The sequence below is a fragment of the Brassica rapa genome, chromosome A09, assembly GCF_000309985.2.
Source record: "Brassica rapa cultivar Chiifu-401-42 chromosome A09, CAAS_Brap_v3.01, whole genome shotgun sequence".
Lineage (NCBI taxonomy): Eukaryota > Viridiplantae > Streptophyta > Magnoliopsida > Brassicales > Brassicaceae > Brassica > Brassica rapa.
The window spans coordinates 15,925,775-15,944,792 of record NC_024803.2 but is presented as its reverse complement, the minus strand read 5'-3'; the positions used below and the strand labels follow the sequence as shown (position 1 = coordinate 15,944,792).

Below are 19,018 nucleotides of genomic sequence, written 5' to 3'. Positions count from 1 at the left end.
AAAAAACAATGTGAGAAAAAGAGCAAGTTTTGCAAGGAGAAATGATCATCTCATGGAACTTCCAGCCATCTAGATTCATGCTCATCTGTCCACACAACCCAAAATTTCAGGATCAAAGTTTTTCTCAAGATTAATCTAACTTGCATACATATATCTAACGTAAAAATTGGTTTAAGTGTAAGAATTAAAAATAAAATAAAAGCTTAAAACAATTCTTCCCGAAACAATGACCAAAAGCTTTCATGTTAAATCTAATCACCAAGTGCACGAATGATATAAGATCTTACCATCAAGCCTTATGTTTGCATAAACTGATATAAGATCTTACCATCAGATTCTATAAAAATACATCTCAGCACTGTTACCATTACGGATATTTTCTCAGCAAATTCAGAAAATCCAAAAGATCTTAATATAAGACTAATAATGATAAACAAAAAAAAACACATACCTTCCCATCAATCAACAGCATATCAGACACCCATTCGCGCACGACTTTTCTTATCATTCCGGGCCTCTCAAACACTTCTAAATATATATATCATGAGCGAGTATCGTTGGCTGAATTTCCTCACTGTAAACGTTTCTCAACAGATGCAATGGGAAGGGATAGGGGAACGGTATCGAGTTGGAAGAGAAGAGCTTGACGGCTGTTTTCGTCAAACATAGTAGTAGAGCAAATGCTTCCATTAATGGAGTAAATTTCTGGAAAGGCAAGCCGTTACACACTCATTGCTGAGAGATCGTGATATCGAGAGAGGCACGGCTTCTATCCAGAGCAGAAACGTATTGGAAAATAAAATCAAATCCTAGTTAACAATAGGCCTTGTTTAAAAGTAGTAGAAAAGCCCAATAAAAATCTCTAAACCGAAGACGTTATAGAGATGGAGTCTCAGATTCTGGAAGAGGATGGAGCAGGAGAGACCCCGATGGCGAAACATAGAAACCCTAAAAAAACAAATTAAGTTTTCTAGATGAAGAGAAGAGCCCAGAGCCCAGGAACACATTAAACTATTCAGAGAGAAAGATAATGGCCCACGAAACAAAAACAAATGGATAAAACAAAATTAAACCCACGAAACAACATAATTTAAGAAACGTAAATGAAATCAAACGAACAAAAGCTTTGTAAAATAGGGACACGTGGCGAAATTTAGACATAGGAGTGCTGAGGTGGAGGCCTGAGGAGCCTTTCCATGCAACTTTATTAATATAGGTAACACGCTCTATCTTCTTAAATTAGCGTATTTGTTAAGTCAAGATTTGTGAATTTGACATTTGCTCAAATTAGATATATACAAAAAGTCTTTATTACCAAAGTTTCAGTTTCTTTTTTTTTTTATGGTAAGGTTATAAGTGAATGTGAATCTGACTGTCTTTACATCTTCTCATACTCTTTTTTTTTGTTTGTTTCCTATCTAGCAGATGAAGAAGGGTGAAAGGGAGAAGAGATTAGATTTGATATATACTTTCGTTTTCCCAATTCTTAGGGTTTCTTGATGGATCTGTATCATTCCAGAAGGAGATTATCTATTTCCAAAGCCATTGATAAACATCCTGAAGAACAAATTGGCGTCCAAGAAAAGAGATACAGGTTGTTTGGAGCAATGAGGATCACTGAGATCTTTAGCTTATTTCATGGTGATTTTCCCTGGCTTTGCAGAAGCATCAAGAATCATGCAAATAAAACCAGAACCAAATGTGACATCCACAGATGATTCAACCTTGCAGAGTGATCATAATCCAAAAGGTGTACCAAAAAAAAAAAAAAAAAGAGATTATAAATAGGGGAATTGCACTGTATGACGTCCAATAACCGCATAATTCACTCGATGGCTAATTTCCCTAACTCACCGATATATGACTCACCTTTTATAAAATATTGTCATTTTGCCCTCCTTATTAACCGGGAGTAACGGGCAAAAAATAAAAATTAACTAAAAAAAATAACTGTTAACGCAACTGTCGTGGCGCATCGTTAACCCACATAATCCTTTTTTACTTTACCATACCTTTCTCTGTAAACTAAGCACTATTCTTCTCTTTCATCACCACCGCAAATTCACGCCGTGTTTTGCCAAACTTTAAACTGCTCGTCACCGCGATTTTACTTCACGGACCGACGAATCGGAACACGGAAGGCATTCTACAGTTCTTCTTCCGGCAAGAAAGCATCCGGTACTCTCGTGAGTTCGAATTTATTTTTCTATTTTCTTGAAATTTCAGTTACTCCGACCGGAATTGAGTCTTGTTGTCCGTTTCTTTGTTCTTTTCAACTATACGAGAGCTTTAATTGTCTATTTCTTTTCTGTACTGTATCGATTTACTGGTCTTTGCACGTGGTAGTAAATTGCAGATAGAAACAAAAATCGAGTCCGTGCCTTTGTTTGGAATGTTGTAACTGTGATTTCTGCGTGGTCGCTTTCAGTTATCTGTTTATTTGGTTTTCAACCGTCATTATCTGAACACGAAAATAGGATTTTGAATATTAAAGTGGTTTCATTGTTCAATCCGGGACTTAGGATATTTCATAAATCTGACCATACTAGACCATTTCTGTTTTTCAATTGTAATATAGTATGTGAATAACATAGTGATGCCGTGTGCTATTCCATTTACTTTGAATCTCTTTTTTATGTGTGGTATTGTTTTCATTCTATACAGTTTGTTATTGCCATCTCGGTAGGGATAGATATTCAGTATCAGATAGCAACGGAAATCAATACTAGAATGAGGATTATGAAACCCATTTCACTGTCTATCGTTTTCATTTTTTGGGTTTTTTTGTTTGGATCCGTAATTATCTGTACAATATATGACTATATAACTATCTTGAATTGTAATTGATTTTTGTTAGGTTTGCAGAATCTTCTACTTCATATTTGTGCACATACTAGACCATCTCCGTCACTGGAATCGCATTCTATAGGTATATGGAATAGTATTGCAAGTAGCTACTCTATTTCATGTCTCTGTCACTCTTACGGGTTGCATTGTTTTCATGCTAGGCAGTGCCAAAATGAACGAATTAGGTCTTCCTCTGAGAATGTTTGAAGCGGGTTCGGAACCATCAGGGCGGAAACGGGTTAATAACTACTTCAACCTACGGTGGATTGACATCATAAAGAGTGCACTAGAGGAAGAAGACTTGGAAATGTTGAATCAGTCGCAGTTCCAGAGAGTTTTGCAGATGGGTTCGCATACGTTTTCAGTAATGTTCCTCCATTACTGCCTCTCACGCCAGTTGGTCACTGCAAAAGATTATGAACTTTGGTGGATCTTCGTTGGGAAGTCGATACGCTATGCCATACAAGACTTTGCTATGGTCACCGGACTGAACTGTGGCGATGGGGTTGGGTTAACTGGAGGTATCGGGCGAGGGAAGGCGTCCGGTAAAGGGAAATCATCTATGTCAATATGGGATGATTTATTTCATGGAGAGGAGAAGCCCACACCGGGATGGATCATGGAGCGGCTTGTGAGGGGTAAAAAATACAAGGATCGGTTAACCCGTTTGCGGCTTTCGTTGTTGGTATTGGTGGAAGGAATTCTGTGTCCAACTTGTGGGACAACAAAAATCAGACCCAAAATAGTGAGCATGCTTGGTGATCTTGACGCTTTCCTGAAGTATCCATGGGGCAGGGAGTCATTTTTACTGACGGTTAGAAGTACAAAAGCAAGATCTGCAGTTAATTATGTGAAGGATACAATGGCCATTCAAGGATTTACCCATGCTATGGTATTGGTTACTGTGACTGCATGTCCTTCTATCATTATTAAGACTGGCGGTGCGGATCCTCTAGCAGATTCCAGCTTGTCCAGCGAAGAGATTATCAGGAGAGTTGTTGATAGAAAGGTGGTAGTCAACATTGTCTCGGCCAAGACGGTTGATCAACTGGGACAGGTTAGTCAATGTATTTGTCTATTTCATATATATGTCATTCCATATGTCAATTGAAACCATACTATTTCCCTTTCATGGACCTACACTTGACTTTATTTGACCACACTACTTACTTACTATTTCCTGACTTTCTCTATCCTGTATTTGTGTTGCAGGCATATGTACGGTCTTTGATTAGCACATATGAAGTGAGGGAGGATCTTTATCGTGGGTTGGGAGATAAGGAAGATACGAGTGTTGATACCATTGGTTCTTTGATTGACGATGATTACCCATTTGAGCATAACACTTGGTCAGGTGGTGTGAAAGCGGATGATGTTAAACTGAAGAAGGGTCATGCACAAACTTCGGAGTCAAGTGATGAAAATGTTCCAGAACCGGTTGAAAAGGATAATGCTCATCATGGTGGCGCAGAGAGTGGTGGTTACCCTGGAGATCCGAGAGGGCAATCATCAGCTAACCCCTCGGGTGTCCCGCATGGTGGTGAGAATTTCCATTTTGATGTCGAAACATTACTTAGGCGTGCAGCTGACGTATACGAGGATAAGGTAATTGCAATGTTTGAGGGCTATATTCTGAGTTTGAAGGGCCATTTTAACTCTGAAGTGGGAGGCCTTCGAACCGACTTACAAGCAGCTATATCCGCGATTGCCCATTTGGAAACTAAGGTCACAGGGGAGTTTGATAAGATCAATCAGTTACTGAAGTCCGGGCTTAGAGGTGCGGATATGGGAGCAACGTATGGGTTCAGTCCTGGGAGACATTCGTCACCATTCCCAGGTCAGAATGATGATTTTAACTATACAGAGGTTAATCCCGATCGACCCACTACACATACTGGTGCTCCCGAGGTAAATCTCAATACAATGAAATTATTCTTCTATAGTATGTCATTCCATAATCTCACCAGACTATTCCATATCATATTACTTGTTTGTATTATTCTCCAGTCAACACCGCGAGATGGAGAGGATGTTGCTGCAACAGGGACCGCCTCGATTGGTTTGGGACAGAATCTGGATGAAGGAGAAAGGGGTGGAGGACTATCTCCGGGTAAACAGACCGACTCAACTGATGGAGTCTTTGATTGATCTGGCTCTCACTGAAGAGGAGGTTCGTGTTGCAGCGGAGAACTATGCGATCTCTACCCTGGGTATGTTTAAGGTGGTCCCCCCTAATCCTGCAGTTTAGTCGTTTTCAGAACTGTACTACTTTATGTTCATTCGTGTTTGATGTAATCCACATTGTGTTGCTGAATTTCCTTTCTCCTACCTCTTTATGTTTTACTCTGTGATACTTTGTTTCTTCAGAATAACAAACGATGATTTCTTATGTTTAACTTATGATGTCCTCAGTCCCAGGTTTCTTTATTCCATGCAATTAAAATAGTATATTTTTCAGCAGTTAGTGTTTACCGTTTAGAGTACTGATTGTACAACATGTGTAACGAAGGTTATGCTAAGTCAGTCTATCTTGAGTCATACCCAAGTTTATGTTCATCTACAAAATCCTATGTAAATTCTACACATTTCATCTATATTCCATACTATTTGACCAATCTTCCGATACTATCTATTCCATATATGACGGTTGGTAAATTCACATTGCAAGGAGTAATGGTATTGTCTATAGGATTAAGGGGTCGGGGAGGGTTTGGGTTTAGTTTTCAAAAAGGGTGGTGGTGTTGGTGTTTACGTTTTGTATCATACAAGTGGGTATTGTATTGGGTTTAGGGTTTAGGGGGGGTGGGGTGGGGGGTTTGGGTTTAGTTTTCCCTACGGGTTTAGGTTTTCTTTTTATTGTTAGTGAGTGTAAAGGTATTGGGTTTAGTGTTGAGGATGTGTTCTTTGGTTTGTTGGGGTTGGATTGTTGGGTTTATGTGTCTTTTTAGGGGGTGTTTTGCAAAAAAATTTTTAACTGTATAGAGTTCCTTTTGTAATGGTTATTGGTTTGTATGTGAATTTCAGCTTCACCATATTAACTTTAATATAGTATAGTCTTAGAACAAATGGTATAGTACGTTGAATCTTTTGGGTTACTTCTAAGATATTTATGTTGTTTATGGTTATTGGGGGGGGGGGGGGGGGGGGGGAGGTTTGGGTTTAGTTTTCTGTAAGGGTGGGGGTGTTGATGTTTAGGTTTTTGTATTATTAAAAGGTGTTATTGTATTGGATTTAGAATTTAGTTTTTCGCAAGAGTAGAGATGTTGTGTTTAGGATTTCTATTGTTAACGGTTTAAAGGTATTAGTAATAGTATAGTACTAATCATAAATGGTATAGAAACAACAACCTAAACGCTTAAGGCTTATAAGGTGTGAGCAAATAGTGGAGAACGGCATTATTAATATTAGACAAAAGAGAAGGTCTGGGGTGTTCCGTACAACAACCACAAGAGTTGTGATTTAAAGGGGTTTACATAACATAATATGTACATACCAAATAGATAGATATATCACTGTAAAGCATATACCATTCTATTTGGTTAAAACACTGTTTTCGCCCCTTTCCACTTCCTGTACATGCCCGGTCTTTAGACGACACTGGCTACTGCATAATCACCCAGTTCCCAAAAGATTTCATCGAACTGCCTTCTCCATAGTTATAGCTTATCATATTGGGTTGCGGCAGGATGCCCTGTTGTGTCCCAAACGGCCACAACGTTTGCATTTCCTGTTTGACGAGCTTCCTCCTTTCTACATACCAATTAAACAGATATCATTCTTGCCTAAATGTAGAATATATAACGTTCCATATTAATAGGTATTACGACAATATTTACATATTGTACTTTATATTTAGTCCATTTGAACAATTACCTACTCGGCCTGACTATTCCATAAGTTGATCTAACTATTCCGTTCATTGATTACAAATTTCATAAATGGTAGAGTAGATTACCTTGTACTCCCCACGTGATAGGATGCTGACTTTCCTAGGACGTCCAGGTGGGCGGCGTACTGCCGGTGGAAGTAATGGAGCTCTAGTTCCAGATCCGAGTTCTAATCCACCAACAGATGGGACCGGATATATTTTTCCAATGAAGCCTTGGCGCCATGTTGGTACACGGTAAGCCGGTGCCACCATCGCATCAGATGGAAATCCAACCCTGGTTGAACAAGCAAGCGCATGCATACAGGGTATCCCTATTAGTTGATACTCACAACATGTGCAAGTACCGGGACCCAATAAAACTGTGAAGCACTCCCCGGTGGGGTCCTGCACTTGGTATTCAAGATCGGCTATATCACGTACAGCCATAGCGGTGGAGAGATCAAAGTTTTCCTCCACGAGTTTCCTGACATTTGGGGTGATAGTTCCTTGCTCCCGGGTTGATTTCGCTCGACGCAATGCGAACCAAGACATAACTGTTGTACGTATGTACTCAAACATGGTAATGAGGAGATATTCACGTGCTTCCTTAAACACCCCATTCCAGGATTCAGCTATGTTTGAATCCATGATGTTGAACCTATTCCCCCTGAAATGAACCCTAGTCCACTGGTCGAACCCTGTTAACAACATTAATAAGTAGTGGGCAGTTTTATATTTAGTACTTTATTTGTATTAGATAGAATAGAAATAAAGCAATATAGTATAGTATCGTCGGATATTATATAATATCAGATATAATCGTTACCTATATGAACCACGTAAGCCGCACAATTTGGGCTGATTTTCTGAATTTCAATAAACTTCTTATTAAATTCAGTCACGGTGAAAGCTCTTGCAGCAGCGGACATAAGGTTGGCGAGTCTGCTACTCTTGTATTTTGCCATCACATTTCTCCACAGATGGACAACACACATGCTGAGCATGGTTGTATACCTGTACAAGTACAAATATATTATATAGTCAGTGAATGTTACATATAGTATAGTTGGAAAAAATGGAATGTGCTAACTTTAATGTTCAATGTAGATTGTCCAGATATTTACCTTCCTCAGTCCAATGGCGATACTTGCATGGCGATCAGAGATGAAAACCAAGCCCGGGGTATCCAGAACAAAAGTTTGTAGCCTCTGGAAAAACCATTCCCAAGCATCGTCGTTTTCGCTATTAACAACAGCAAACGCAAGGAGAAATATTTGGAAATTCCCATCTTGTGCTGAGGCTGAAAGTAGACACCCACCATACTTTCCTTTAAGCGACGTCCCATCAACAACAATAACTTTCCGCATAGACGAATACCCTGTCACCGATGCTCCATAAGCAACAAAACAGTATTGAAACCGTGTTCCACCTTCTTCTTCATCCGTACTTTCCAGGTAGCATACGGTTCCTACATTAGAAGACTGAAGGAGTGCCAAATATGGAGGTATCAGTGCATAACTTCCAACCATTGTCCCCATTGCATGCTCCATCGCCATCTCTCTAGCTCTCCAAGCTTTCCAGTATGAAACGTTGACATGAAATTCATCTAGCAATATTTTCCTTATTGCGGCGGCAGTGGGGCCCTTCTTAATACCAACAAAACGAGATTGCAATATCTGGCCAATCACGACAGTCGTTGCAAGTTTGTGGTAGTTTCTACGGTCGTCAACGGTGCAAGAGTGAACATGGTTAGCTTGTCTGACTTGGAAGTTCCCACTTGCATCTAACAAGACGCATACACGCGCCATGGGCATGCATCACCAACGCATTGTGCAAGTAGTATGGAAGGGCTTGAACGAGTGGTCTTGAAATGGAACTTTCGGTTTATAACATGTATTGCAAGTTTGATTTTGCAGTCAGCTTTGGATTTGAAAACACGACCCACATAAAAGTCATCTCCCTCGTATTGGATGTCGGCCAGAGCCGTGTCAACCCCTACAAAGTCAATGAAACATTCAGCTGCATGTCAATTGTTTTATATAGTATGGAATTAGTTTCTACTATACGAATATAGTATATAAAGCAGCATGAGAAATCCATTCTATTAAATTTCATTCCTTATCATGTCGCTTTACATTTGTATTTACTTAGAAGTTTTTTTTTACCTGTTCCCTCCCGATTGTTGAATACAAGTGGAGCATCCCTTCCAAAAAAAGCTGGCGTATACGGGTTGTTTAGCATCTCGTGGAGTGCTTCATCGAATTTACCCCAGTGTAGACCATCGTCTACTGGTAATTCTTCAGAATCAACTGAACCAGAGTTTGAATCTCCAACTCTACCGTCAGTGTCTGGAATGCCAGCATTTCCAAATAATAGACGTCTCCGGACCGGCCTAGACCCTTCTCTGGTTTCACCAACAACTGGGGGAACAACAGGAACGACCATGTCATCATCTGAGTCAGACTGAATCTGTTTCCTCTTCCACAGGACGTTTGTTTTTTCCCTATCATTCGGGCCTGTCTGACGACTGGTAGCGCGGGTGGGATCACCTCTTTCTGTGATTACTATTCCACCTGGAGAAAGTGGAATAGTAGGGAGTCGTTCTTCAGATCGCACCGCCTTTGAAACGGAATAGTCTGGAACTTAATGTGGAATCGCCTTTGTTTTCGGCTGAGTGAGTGGAATGGTCAGTGGGGTTTCGGATAGTGCAAAGGTATGCCAGTCTTCTTCATCGATTCCATCTCCAACATCCTCGGCCATAGGCACCTTCTGTTCTATCTCGCGCCCCTTAGTAAATAGCTTCCCTCCATGTGATTGGCGGTAGATAGAGACATATAGAGGAACTTCTTCAATAGATCTCCTCATGTTTAGAAACACACCGACTTTTGTGTCCTCGGTTATGTACTGAGGCATTTCGAGCTCTCCATCTCCAAAGCTCACCCATTCGGGATACTGATATGAAAGCTTCAGCGTAGCATCTGTCGATGATAGTTGATAGCGTTCTCTCACCGAAGTCAATAACTCTGTCATTGTCATCCCGGAGAAAATTCGAATGAAATGTTCTACTTTGGCCGTTATGTCAGGTTCAAATATCCACCGTTGATCGCTATCACGGACCCACGTCCCATGTACAAGCAAGACTTTATCCTGCCCTGTCATCTGTAGGTTGGAGGAAAAAAATTACTATCTCAGATCTACATCAAATGGTCCATTCCATATTGAGACAATCATACATATTAAATACTATAATGATCATCAACTACAAATACAGATAAATACAAAGATTAGTTGGTTGTTACTGATGATTACCTGTTCGAATCTGCTGAGCATTAACTCGTTCTCTGCTTTCACCTTTGTCAATGTCTTTTTCTTACTTAACAACGAGATGGACAGACTGTCAAAATATATGGAATACTAGATATTTTCTGAGGGTGGTCTATTCTCATCCACATATTTACTGAACTCAGTAAATAGCATGCGGTTATTTTCATGAGGACGTGGCTTCTACTCTCTCCTTAAGATCTGCACAGTGCATGGTGAATATCATCCATTCCTCCTTCCCGCAACGTCATCTCTTTCTCTATCACATCGTCATCTATTTAATTTGCAAAACGTCATTTATCTCTCTTTCACCGAAGACTTGTAAGCGTGGAGGGTAGAACCGGATGAGGTGAGAAACAATTGTTACTCATTTAATTATGTCAAAATCATGTTAATATACTTAATTTCTCTCCCAGACTTAGCTATTTCGCCAATTAGCCCTTATAAATATGTTTAAAACGTTTTGCCTTTGTGATGGTTTTATAAAATTTTCTTGAATGTTTTTCCATAAGATTCTCTGCTTGGAGGACTACTTGTGTCTGGTTTCAACAAAGATTCTTGCATGAGTAGATTACCAATCTCAACCTTCACCGTATAAACCTTCTTTGTATCTCCTTTCAAAGCTTAGAGCTTATGAAGAGCTTCACAAACGATGTGGACCAGGAACCAGACCATATACCAACGCTGAAAGACTGCTTAAACCGAAACAAATCGGTGATTTAGACTCAGAAGGATGCAAGTATGTTGTGTTGATGGAGTTTAGTGGATTAGGCAACAGGATTATAAGTATTGCCTCAGCGTTTCTGTGTGCAATGTTGACAGATAGAGTCTTGGTCGTTGAAGGAGGAGAGCAGTTCGCTGATCTATTATTCTGGGAACCGTTCCTAGACACCACTTGGTTGTTACCAAAAGACTTCACATTAGCTAATCAGTTTAGTGGCTTTGCTCAAAACTCAGCTCATTTCCATGGAGATATGCTGAAGAGGAAACTGATCAGCGTGTCTTGTCTCATCTTTACATCCATCTAGCTCATGACTACAACGACCATGACAAAATGTTCTTCTGTGAAGAAGATCAGAGTTTACTAAAGAGTGTGCCGTGGTTGATCACTTGGGTCGTTACCTTTTCCATCCTTCAAACAATGTGTGGGGACTAATCACAAGGTACTTACTATAAAGCTTACTTAGCCAAAGCTGATGAGAAGATAGGTCTTCAGATAAGAGTCTTTGATGAGAAAACAGGTGTATCTCCACAAGTCACAAAGCAGATCATTTCTTGCGTTCAAAGCCAAGAAGTGTTACCAAAACTGATCAAACCAGGAGAAGAACAAAAGCAGCCATCAGAAGAGGTTAAACTCAAAGCTGTGTTGGTCACTTCTTTAACAACAGGATACTTGAGATCTTGAAAACAATGTACTGGGAGAATCCAACGGTAACTAGAGATGTGATTGGAATACATCAGCCAAGTCACGAAGGACATCAAAGCTAATGCATAACAGGAAAACTTGGGGCAATGTACTTATTGAGCTTGACTTATAAGTTGGTTATTAGTGCTTGGTCTACGTTTGGGTTATGTATAAGCAAGAGAATCAAACCGATATGATGAATCCTCCTTGTGGTAGAGCTATGTCACCAGGTCCTTGTTTCCATGCTCCTCCTTACTATATATGATTGCAAAACAAATAAGCGATCTGACACGGGTGACGTCGTTAAGCACGTGAGATACTGTGAGGATATAAGCTGGGGAATGGGGACTTAAGCTTGTTGACAACTCATAACTTGAAGACAAAACAGTGTAAAGTTTTTTTTTTTAAGACAGTGGATGATCATGTTTGGACTAATTCCCAAGATGTTGATGTTCTTTTATGAGTGGTTTCTTTAGACATAGAATGAGCATGTTGAGAGCTCTACAAGAAATTCACCTTTCTCTCTCCTTCTTATCGTCTCCCCCTTCCCGTCGCTTCTCCTTCTGAGTCAACTCGGTCGACCGGCGCGTGGTGGCTTGTTTAGCACCGGCGCCGGTTCCAAACCTTCATTTTCTTTCAAGTTCTTTCTGTGGTAGTTCGGTGTGCGACTTAGGGTTCGTTTTGTGAGTGATGTGCTTCTTCCAAATCGACATATACTCTCAGATCTGTGTAGATTTCTTAGATAAAAGCTCCGGATCTTATGATTAACGGTGTGGTCTAGCTACAAAACCTGTTGTCTAAGAATATCTGTCTAGATCTGTGTAGTTTTGTTGATTTTGCATATCCCTCTTGCTTTCGGTTACGTCTTCACATTTACAGGTTTCAGTTGTGTTGTTAGAGTTTGCTATGGATCCCGTCTAATCCATCCTTCTGCCGTTTGTGGCCTGTGCGTGTTGTTTATGGATTGGTGGGCTTGGCTCATAGTTGTTTGTTCAGATCTCGTGGAGATTTGTTGTGTGGCTTCATACCTAGGCGTTCAACAGTCGCGTTCGACTAAGCCGTTTCCGGGGGTTTGGTGATTGAATCGAAGGAGGTTCTCGCTTGCCGGTCTATGGAGTTCGTGTTGCTTGGTTCTTGAGGAGTGTCCTCGTTGTTTCTAGGAGAAAGTGGTTTTGCGGTGGTTTGGCCGAGGGCAATCCCGCTAAACAGTCTCATAGGTTCTCTTGATGCCTGCCATACCTGTTCGGCGGAGAGTATTACCGCTAGCTTGAAACCTAATTGCTTAGCTTAAGTTTGTAGTTTGTACTCGCCCTTTAATGTTGGGTTCGTTTGGGCATTTGCTTCCCCTGCGTGGGATCTCGTTTCCGAGGATATTTCTTTATCCGTCAGCTTAGCTAACCACGAATTAATCATGTGTTCGTTGGTCTTTGTTGGTGTTGTATCAGTTGTTGATGAATATCTATAAAATCAATCTTTGACGGGAAAAAAAAAGAATGAGCATGTTTAAGTGGGTCTAGTTAACACTAGGTCCATGTAGTAAATTGATTGTTTTTATCAACATATTTAGAAAAGTTAATTACAATTTAATTAAAAATTAAAAATTTAGATTCAGATTATCAGAATCTTAATCTACAGTATCAGTTTACCAATATTTAGACAAATTCAATCTTTTTTTTTTGAACAACAGACAAATTCAATCTCAATATAGTTTTGAGCCCATTTATAGTTGCAACTAGATTGTTATTTTATGGAATATCATGATGTGCAATAATTTATTTTATCATTTTCATGCAAATATATACCATTTACGTTGAGTCAAATGAAATGAGCATTCAACCAATTCCACAATAAAAGTAAACAAAAATCAAAGAAATTATTCCATTGCAATTTTGATGAAGAAATGGATGATATAAATTTATTCCATTTTTTTTCATCTAATTCCTTCATCTTATTAGTCATTCATCTAGTTAACAATGGCCCCATATATAATTGCTTATGTTTTTATCAATAGATTTAGGTGAGAAAAAAATAGTTTCAAAGTTTTCTCAGTTAACGAGAGGAAGAATAGGCCTTGCTTGTTTGAATGGATCTCTCAAACAGCATCTCCTCAGTTTAAGTAGGAAAAAGTTACAATGTCTATTTTCCTACACGCCGAACTTTACTCTCTAACTCTTTCTCTTGTGTCCGAAAACTTCTTTATATAAACAGTAACTAACACTCTTTAATCCTCACATCAATCCAATCACACACACACAAACCATGACTTCTTCTTCCTCCTTGTTACTCCCTTTCTTTCTTATCATCTTCTCATGTTTCATCGCTCTTTCATCATCAAGAAAATCATTAACAAACCATCCTCCTCCAAGATCCGGTTTACGATTAAGTCTACAACATGTGGATTCCGGTAAAAACCTCACAAAGATCCAAAAGATCCAAAGAGGTATTAACCGTGGATTCCACAGGCTAAACAGGTTAGGAGCTGCAGCTGTTTTGGCTGAATCATCAGGTCCTGATGATACTAACAACATTAAAGCACCTACTCATGGCGGAAGCGGTGAGTTTCTTATGGATTTAGCTATAGGAAACCCTCCGGTTAAATACTCGGCTGTATTAGATACTGGAAGTGACCTTATATGGACTCAATGCAAGCCATGCACGGATTGTTACGACCAACCAACTCCTATTTTCGACCCGAAAAAGTCTTCTTCTTACTCAAAAATTGGATGCTCTTCTGGTCTTTGTGAAGCCTTGCCTCGGTCTAGTTGCAACCAAGAGAGAGGAGCTTGTGAGTATTTGTATACCTATGGAGATTACTCGTCCACAAGAGGGGTCTTGTCCATGGAAACTTTCACTTTCGGTGGCGAAAACTCGGTTTCGGGAATAGGGTTTGGGTGTGGTGATGAGAACCAAGGAGACGGGTTTTCACAAGGGTCGGGTCTTGTAGGTCTTGGTCGTGGACCTCTCTCGCTTATAACTCAGCTCAAGGAGACTAAGTTCTCTTATTGTTTAACCACCATTGATGATACCGAAGCGTCTAGCTCGCTGTTCATTGGATCTCTAGCCTCGGAGATCGTCAAGAAAAGCGGTGGAAGGTCAGAAGGTGAACTCATCAAAACCACGTCCTTGCTACGAAACCCTAGACAGCCCTCGTTCTATTACCTTGACCTACAAGGCATCACCGTTGGATCAAAACGTCTTTCTATGGAAAAGTCTATGTTCGAACTAGCTGAAGATGGAACTGGAGGCATGATCATAGACTCTGGCACGACCATCACGTATCTAGAGGAGGTTGTGTTTAATACCTTGAAGAGGGAGTTTACTTCTCGGATGAGTTTACCAGTAGATGAATCAGGATCCACAGGACTTGACTTGTGTTATACGTTACCTAATGAGGCGAAGAACTTAGCTGTTCCTAAGCTTGTTTTTCATTTTAAGGGTGCGGATTTGGAGCTTCCCGGAGAGAATTACATGGTGGAGGATCCGAGTACGGGCGTTTTGTGTTTGGCTATGGGGAAATCTAATGGGATGTCTATTTTTGGAAACTTTCAGCAACAGAATTTTAATGTTGTTCATGATCTTGAGAAGGATAAGGTCTCGTTTGTTCCCGCTGAATGTGGAAAATTGTAGATTTTAACTGTTTGCTTCTCTTATTATTAATAAACTTTCATGCTTTGTGAGTTGTTACAATGTCAAGTAAAATTTATATTAGAAATTTAATGAAATTTAAAAAAATATGATCATGTTATTTTAGATTTTTACCATGTCATCTGGTATAGATTCACGAGTTAATATGGGTTTTAGATTTTAAAGGATTTTAAATAATGGATCTTTATTAAACTGAAACTAGATTATATATGGTGACTGCGTTTACTGGTTTGACTGTGGATACCACTTATTGGTGTTTTGGTTCCTTTTAGTGGAAAATTAGACTGAATGTTGAGGACTTATTAAGATATTTTTTTAATATTTGAAAAACATGTTTGAGTAATTTGTTTTTATTGGATAATTCAGCTTATAAATAATATAGTTAAGATATTTGGTTATTTAGAAATTACATATAATTAATATTTGTAGGTATATAATTTGTATTTTAAAAATTCAGGTATCTATTTATCTTGGTTATAAATATACATGATATGTTCGGTTATTTATAAATTTTGGTTCAAGTTTGGTTTTATTTTTTCAATTTGGTACGGGTTGATTATTTGGTTCCGAATAATATGGTCAAACTTATAAACTATCTTATATAAAAATTTATATTAAAAATTATTAAATTCAAAAAATAAACCCGCGCTTTCTAAGCGCGGGACAAAATCTAGTAACTAATTGAAAACCTAGGCTAAAACTGAGTTATATTATTTGTTTTCATATGTCCATGTGAAACCATAATCATAAATAGTTAAATACTATGTTTTCAGATTGATCTGCAAAAATCTCTAAAATATGGGGATGAATGGTTAAGTTTTAATTTGATTTTTTTTACTTTATTTTAAATTAATAATCTTAACCAATGATGATGTAGTTTTATTTTGAAAGTTAAAGCTAACAATATTTTTACAGCATTTATTTTCCAATCAACTTTTAATCATTTAATAAATCCTAAATAAAAACTACAGCATCTACAACCTTATTTTTTATTCGTTCACTTTTTAAAAAAATCAAAAAACATAGCTACAACAACAAAAACTACAAATGAAATCCTACCACAAAACTTATACATCTATAGCCTAACCAATTACCCCCTAGTGTTATTGTAAAATAATGTTTGTTTTGCATATAAAGATCTAAATCTGTTTTTTTGAACCGTAGATTTTAGAAAAAAAATTTTTTGCTAACTAGATTTTAAAATCTTATTTAAAATGTATATTACAAGTTACTTAAAAGAGTGGACTTTTTACAAAATATGACTCAAAACGTAAAGTCAAACACAAAACTAACCCATGTTTTTTCTTGAACTTTGACTTGACTCTTTTACCCTCAAAGTTCGGATTATTAACGAAATGTCATCACTTTTTTTTTAAATGCATATTTTACTCTATCACCCACATCTTCTAAGTATTCACAATATTATCATTGCCATCAATACACCAACCACCATGAATAACTAATTTGAACCTTTTACTGCACCTAAAAATCGATTTACACTTTCTCAATTCTTATTAACTAAAAACAACATATATTTACTTTCTCTCCATATTCATCCAAAAAATCCCAAGAATTTGATTCTAACATTTTTATGGTTCATAGAGCCATTGAAGGATACGATTCTCGGTGGGTTACTTTCGTTTGAGCTTCTATGTGCTTGGAGAAGACTTCTGTGTAAGAAATGTTTAATGGATTTGAAAATCCATTAATGGGGGTTTTAAATGGGGATTATTGGTTGTTGTATTTTAATGGATTTGAAAATTTGAACTAAGTGTTATCAGTTCTATGATTTTCAAATCTATATTAAAATCATGTGTTATTGGTTTAATGATTCATAAATTCTATATCAAATCAAGTGTTATTCAATCGTAAGATTTACTGATAAATTTGATTTTATAATGTATTTGAATGGATTTTTTTGTTAAAAATACAAAAATTCAAATCTAAGGGAAAACCTTCGGATTTGTAAATACTAATCCGAAAAAATTTAAAAATATGTATATTTTACTTGGATTTTTAAATCAATCAAAATATATAAACCAATAACACTAAGAGAAACCCTAAATAGAAACATTGGCCCAAACAAAACAAAACAAAAAAAAGCGGCGGCGACGTCTATATTGAACATAAACATGAAGATCTCAAGTCATTTTTTTGGTCGTGAAATATATCAAGATTCGTAAGAGTTCTTACCGGTCCAAGTAAAGAATGATGATCAACATAACCATGAAACTAGACGGAAGTAAAACTCATCCTCGCTGGCTAACGATCTCAAACTCAAAGGCATTCATGATCAACATGATAACCATGAAACTAAACGGAACAAAAACTCTTAAAACTAAATAAACGAATAACTCAATAAGGCATACTTGGAGAAAACTATTAAAAACCATTCACGAATTTTAAAGAAAAGAGACAAACCAAGTCATCAAAAAAACAAAAACAAATAACACCAAAATTCAGAAAACTAGAAAAAAAATTAGCGCTCAAAAGCCCAAATGTTCTCCTTGCGAACTTCTTCCTCTTCTGCAGGAGTGTAATCATTCTGGATTTTAAAAATAGAGCGAACCTCCTCTGGTTCCATGTCTTTGATGGTATCTGCAACCTTCTGGCAACCAATGTCGAGAAGGCCTTTGACGTTGAGATAGTTAGCTGCGAGGATGAGTGAAAAGAGCGTCTCCATCTCCACAGCAATAAAATTTTTGTCGAACTCTTCGAGTTCCTTCTTAGCCTCCTCCGAGTTTCCTTCGATGTTACCAACTTCAACGTGTTTCTTGCAATACTCGATCACTTTGCCGAGGATATTACTGTTGACGGTTTTGATCGGGATACTGCTACCAGAGCAGCCGTCTTCGAGCATGTGCGCTACGATCTCGAACTCACGCGCAACCGCTTCACTCACCTCGAAAGGCTCCTCATCGGAGCTTATCAATGTAAATTTCTTGTTTGACTCAGACATTGTTTGTTTTGATTAGTTAGGTTAAAAGCGGCGAAGAGTTCTAGGGTTTTGTTTTGTAGAATGGACTTGAGGATGAGTCTTGGTGAGGGAATGAGTCTCTTATTTATAATGTTGAGAGGGTCGGTGAGTTATGGAATATGGAAAATATTATTTTCCTAAAACAATATGGAAAAGGAGAATTAAATATGGAAAATTAATGGGGTTTTAAATTTACTCCATAACTTTCGGGATCAATGTATCAATAACGGGGCTTTAACCATTAGATATGATAAATGGAGATTTTGAAATATCTTCTTTTTTTTTATTTGGGATCAATGTATCAATAACGGTCCAGAGATTCTATATTTCGTAGAAGACTCTAGAAGCTTTGTGATATACTCAGTCAAGATAACAATCTATATATATACTATATAAAAGTTGAGGCCATTGAAAGCATTCACGTAAGATGTTAAACGGCCAATCGTATTACGACAAATCATTATTTTAGTTTGCTATTTTTAAAAAGAGAAAATGACACAAAGAACACTAAACCAAGTTTTTCTCCCCAAACTAGCACTCAGGATCAGAAATCACAAAAATAGGTTTCATTAAAGGGGCAATTTACCCTTATGCCCTCTTCTTTAACTAATTTAAAAAACAAATTTGAAATCAATTGTCGCCGTCCTCGTTTCATCGCTTCTTCTTCTCCTCATCGCTGTATTTCGTCGTCGTCATCTCTCCGTCGTCGTCGTCATCTCTCCGTCGTCGTCTTCGCCTCTCCGTTGATCCGTCGTCGTCGTCTCTCCGTTTATTTATCGTCGTCGTCATCGTTTCTCAATTGATCTGTCGTTTCTACGTCTATTCATCTCATTCTCTCTCTCTCGTGTGTCTGATTTGATTAAGGTTTGAATCATTTCATTTTGTTATACATTATCTAGGTTTTGTTATATATTATTCATTTGTTGATGAATTGAAGTTGATTTTGTAGAACAAT

The 19,018-nt window shown here is 38.1% G+C and overlaps 4 protein-coding genes across 4 annotated transcripts; 2 read left to right on the top strand and 2 right to left on the bottom strand.

Annotated features, from left to right (window-relative positions):
* Positions 1–6,503: 6,503 nt before the first annotated feature.
* Positions 6,504–9,160, bottom strand: LOC117127707. Its single transcript, XM_033278339.1, has 6 exons — positions 8,881–9,160; positions 8,573–8,710; positions 7,840–8,498; positions 7,678–7,729; positions 6,803–7,413; positions 6,504–6,593 (listed from the first exon to the last, which is right to left on the bottom strand). The coding sequence occupies exons 1-6, from the start codon at positions 9,158–9,160 to the stop codon at positions 6,504–6,506; spliced, it is 1,830 nt and encodes a 609-aa protein (XP_033134230.1).
* A 1,253-nt stretch (positions 9,161–10,413) lies between these two features.
* On the top strand, positions 10,414–12,932 carry LOC103839419 (fucosyltransferase 2). Its single transcript, XM_033278338.1, is given in 10 exon segments — positions 10,414–10,426; positions 10,549–10,607; positions 10,609–11,032; positions 11,035–11,139; positions 11,142–11,203; positions 11,205–11,427; positions 11,430–11,597; positions 11,600–11,700; positions 11,702–11,782; positions 11,784–12,932. Coding segments are annotated over 10 exon segments (1,266 nt in total). The 3' UTR covers positions 11,814–12,932.
* A 222-nt stretch (positions 12,933–13,154) lies between these two features.
* LOC103839421 (aspartic proteinase nepenthesin-1) lies at positions 13,155–15,163 on the top strand. Its single transcript, XM_009115925.3, has one exon. It carries the CDS (start codon positions 13,701–13,703, stop codon positions 15,066–15,068), a length of 1,368 nt encoding a protein of 455 aa, XP_009114173.1. The 5' UTR covers positions 13,155–13,700; the 3' UTR covers positions 15,069–15,163.
* A 2,172-nt stretch (positions 15,164–17,335) lies between these two features.
* Positions 17,336–18,884, bottom strand: LOC117128334 (SKP1-like protein 18). Its single transcript, XM_033280573.1, has one exon. The coding sequence runs from the start codon at positions 18,043–18,045 to the stop codon at positions 17,566–17,568; it is 480 nt and encodes a 159-aa protein (XP_033136464.1). The 5' UTR covers positions 18,046–18,884; the 3' UTR covers positions 17,336–17,565.
* Positions 18,885–19,018: the final 134 nt, after the last annotated feature.

Excerpts from the sequence above, each read along its gene's own strand:
- LOC117127707 (XM_033278339.1), bottom strand. The coding sequence starts at position 9,160 with ATGGTCGTTCCTGTTGTTCCCCCAGTTGTTGGTGAAACCAGAGAAGGG. Across the intron at positions 7,730-7,839 it reads TCGCCATTGGACTGAGGAAG|GTATACAACCATGCTCAGCA; the intron begins GTAAATATCTGG and ends GTACTTGTACAG. Across the intron at positions 6,594-6,802 it reads TATCACGTGGGGAGTACAAG|GAGGAAGCTCGTCAAACAGG; the intron begins GTAATCTACTCT and ends GTATGTAGAAAG.
- LOC103839421 (XM_009115925.3), top strand. The coding sequence starts at position 13,701 with ATGACTTCTTCTTCCTCCTTGTTACTCCCTTTCTTTCTTATCATCTTC.
- LOC117128334 (XM_033280573.1), bottom strand. The coding sequence starts at position 18,045 with ATGTCTGAGTCAAACAAGAAATTTACATTGATAAGCTCCGATGAGGAG.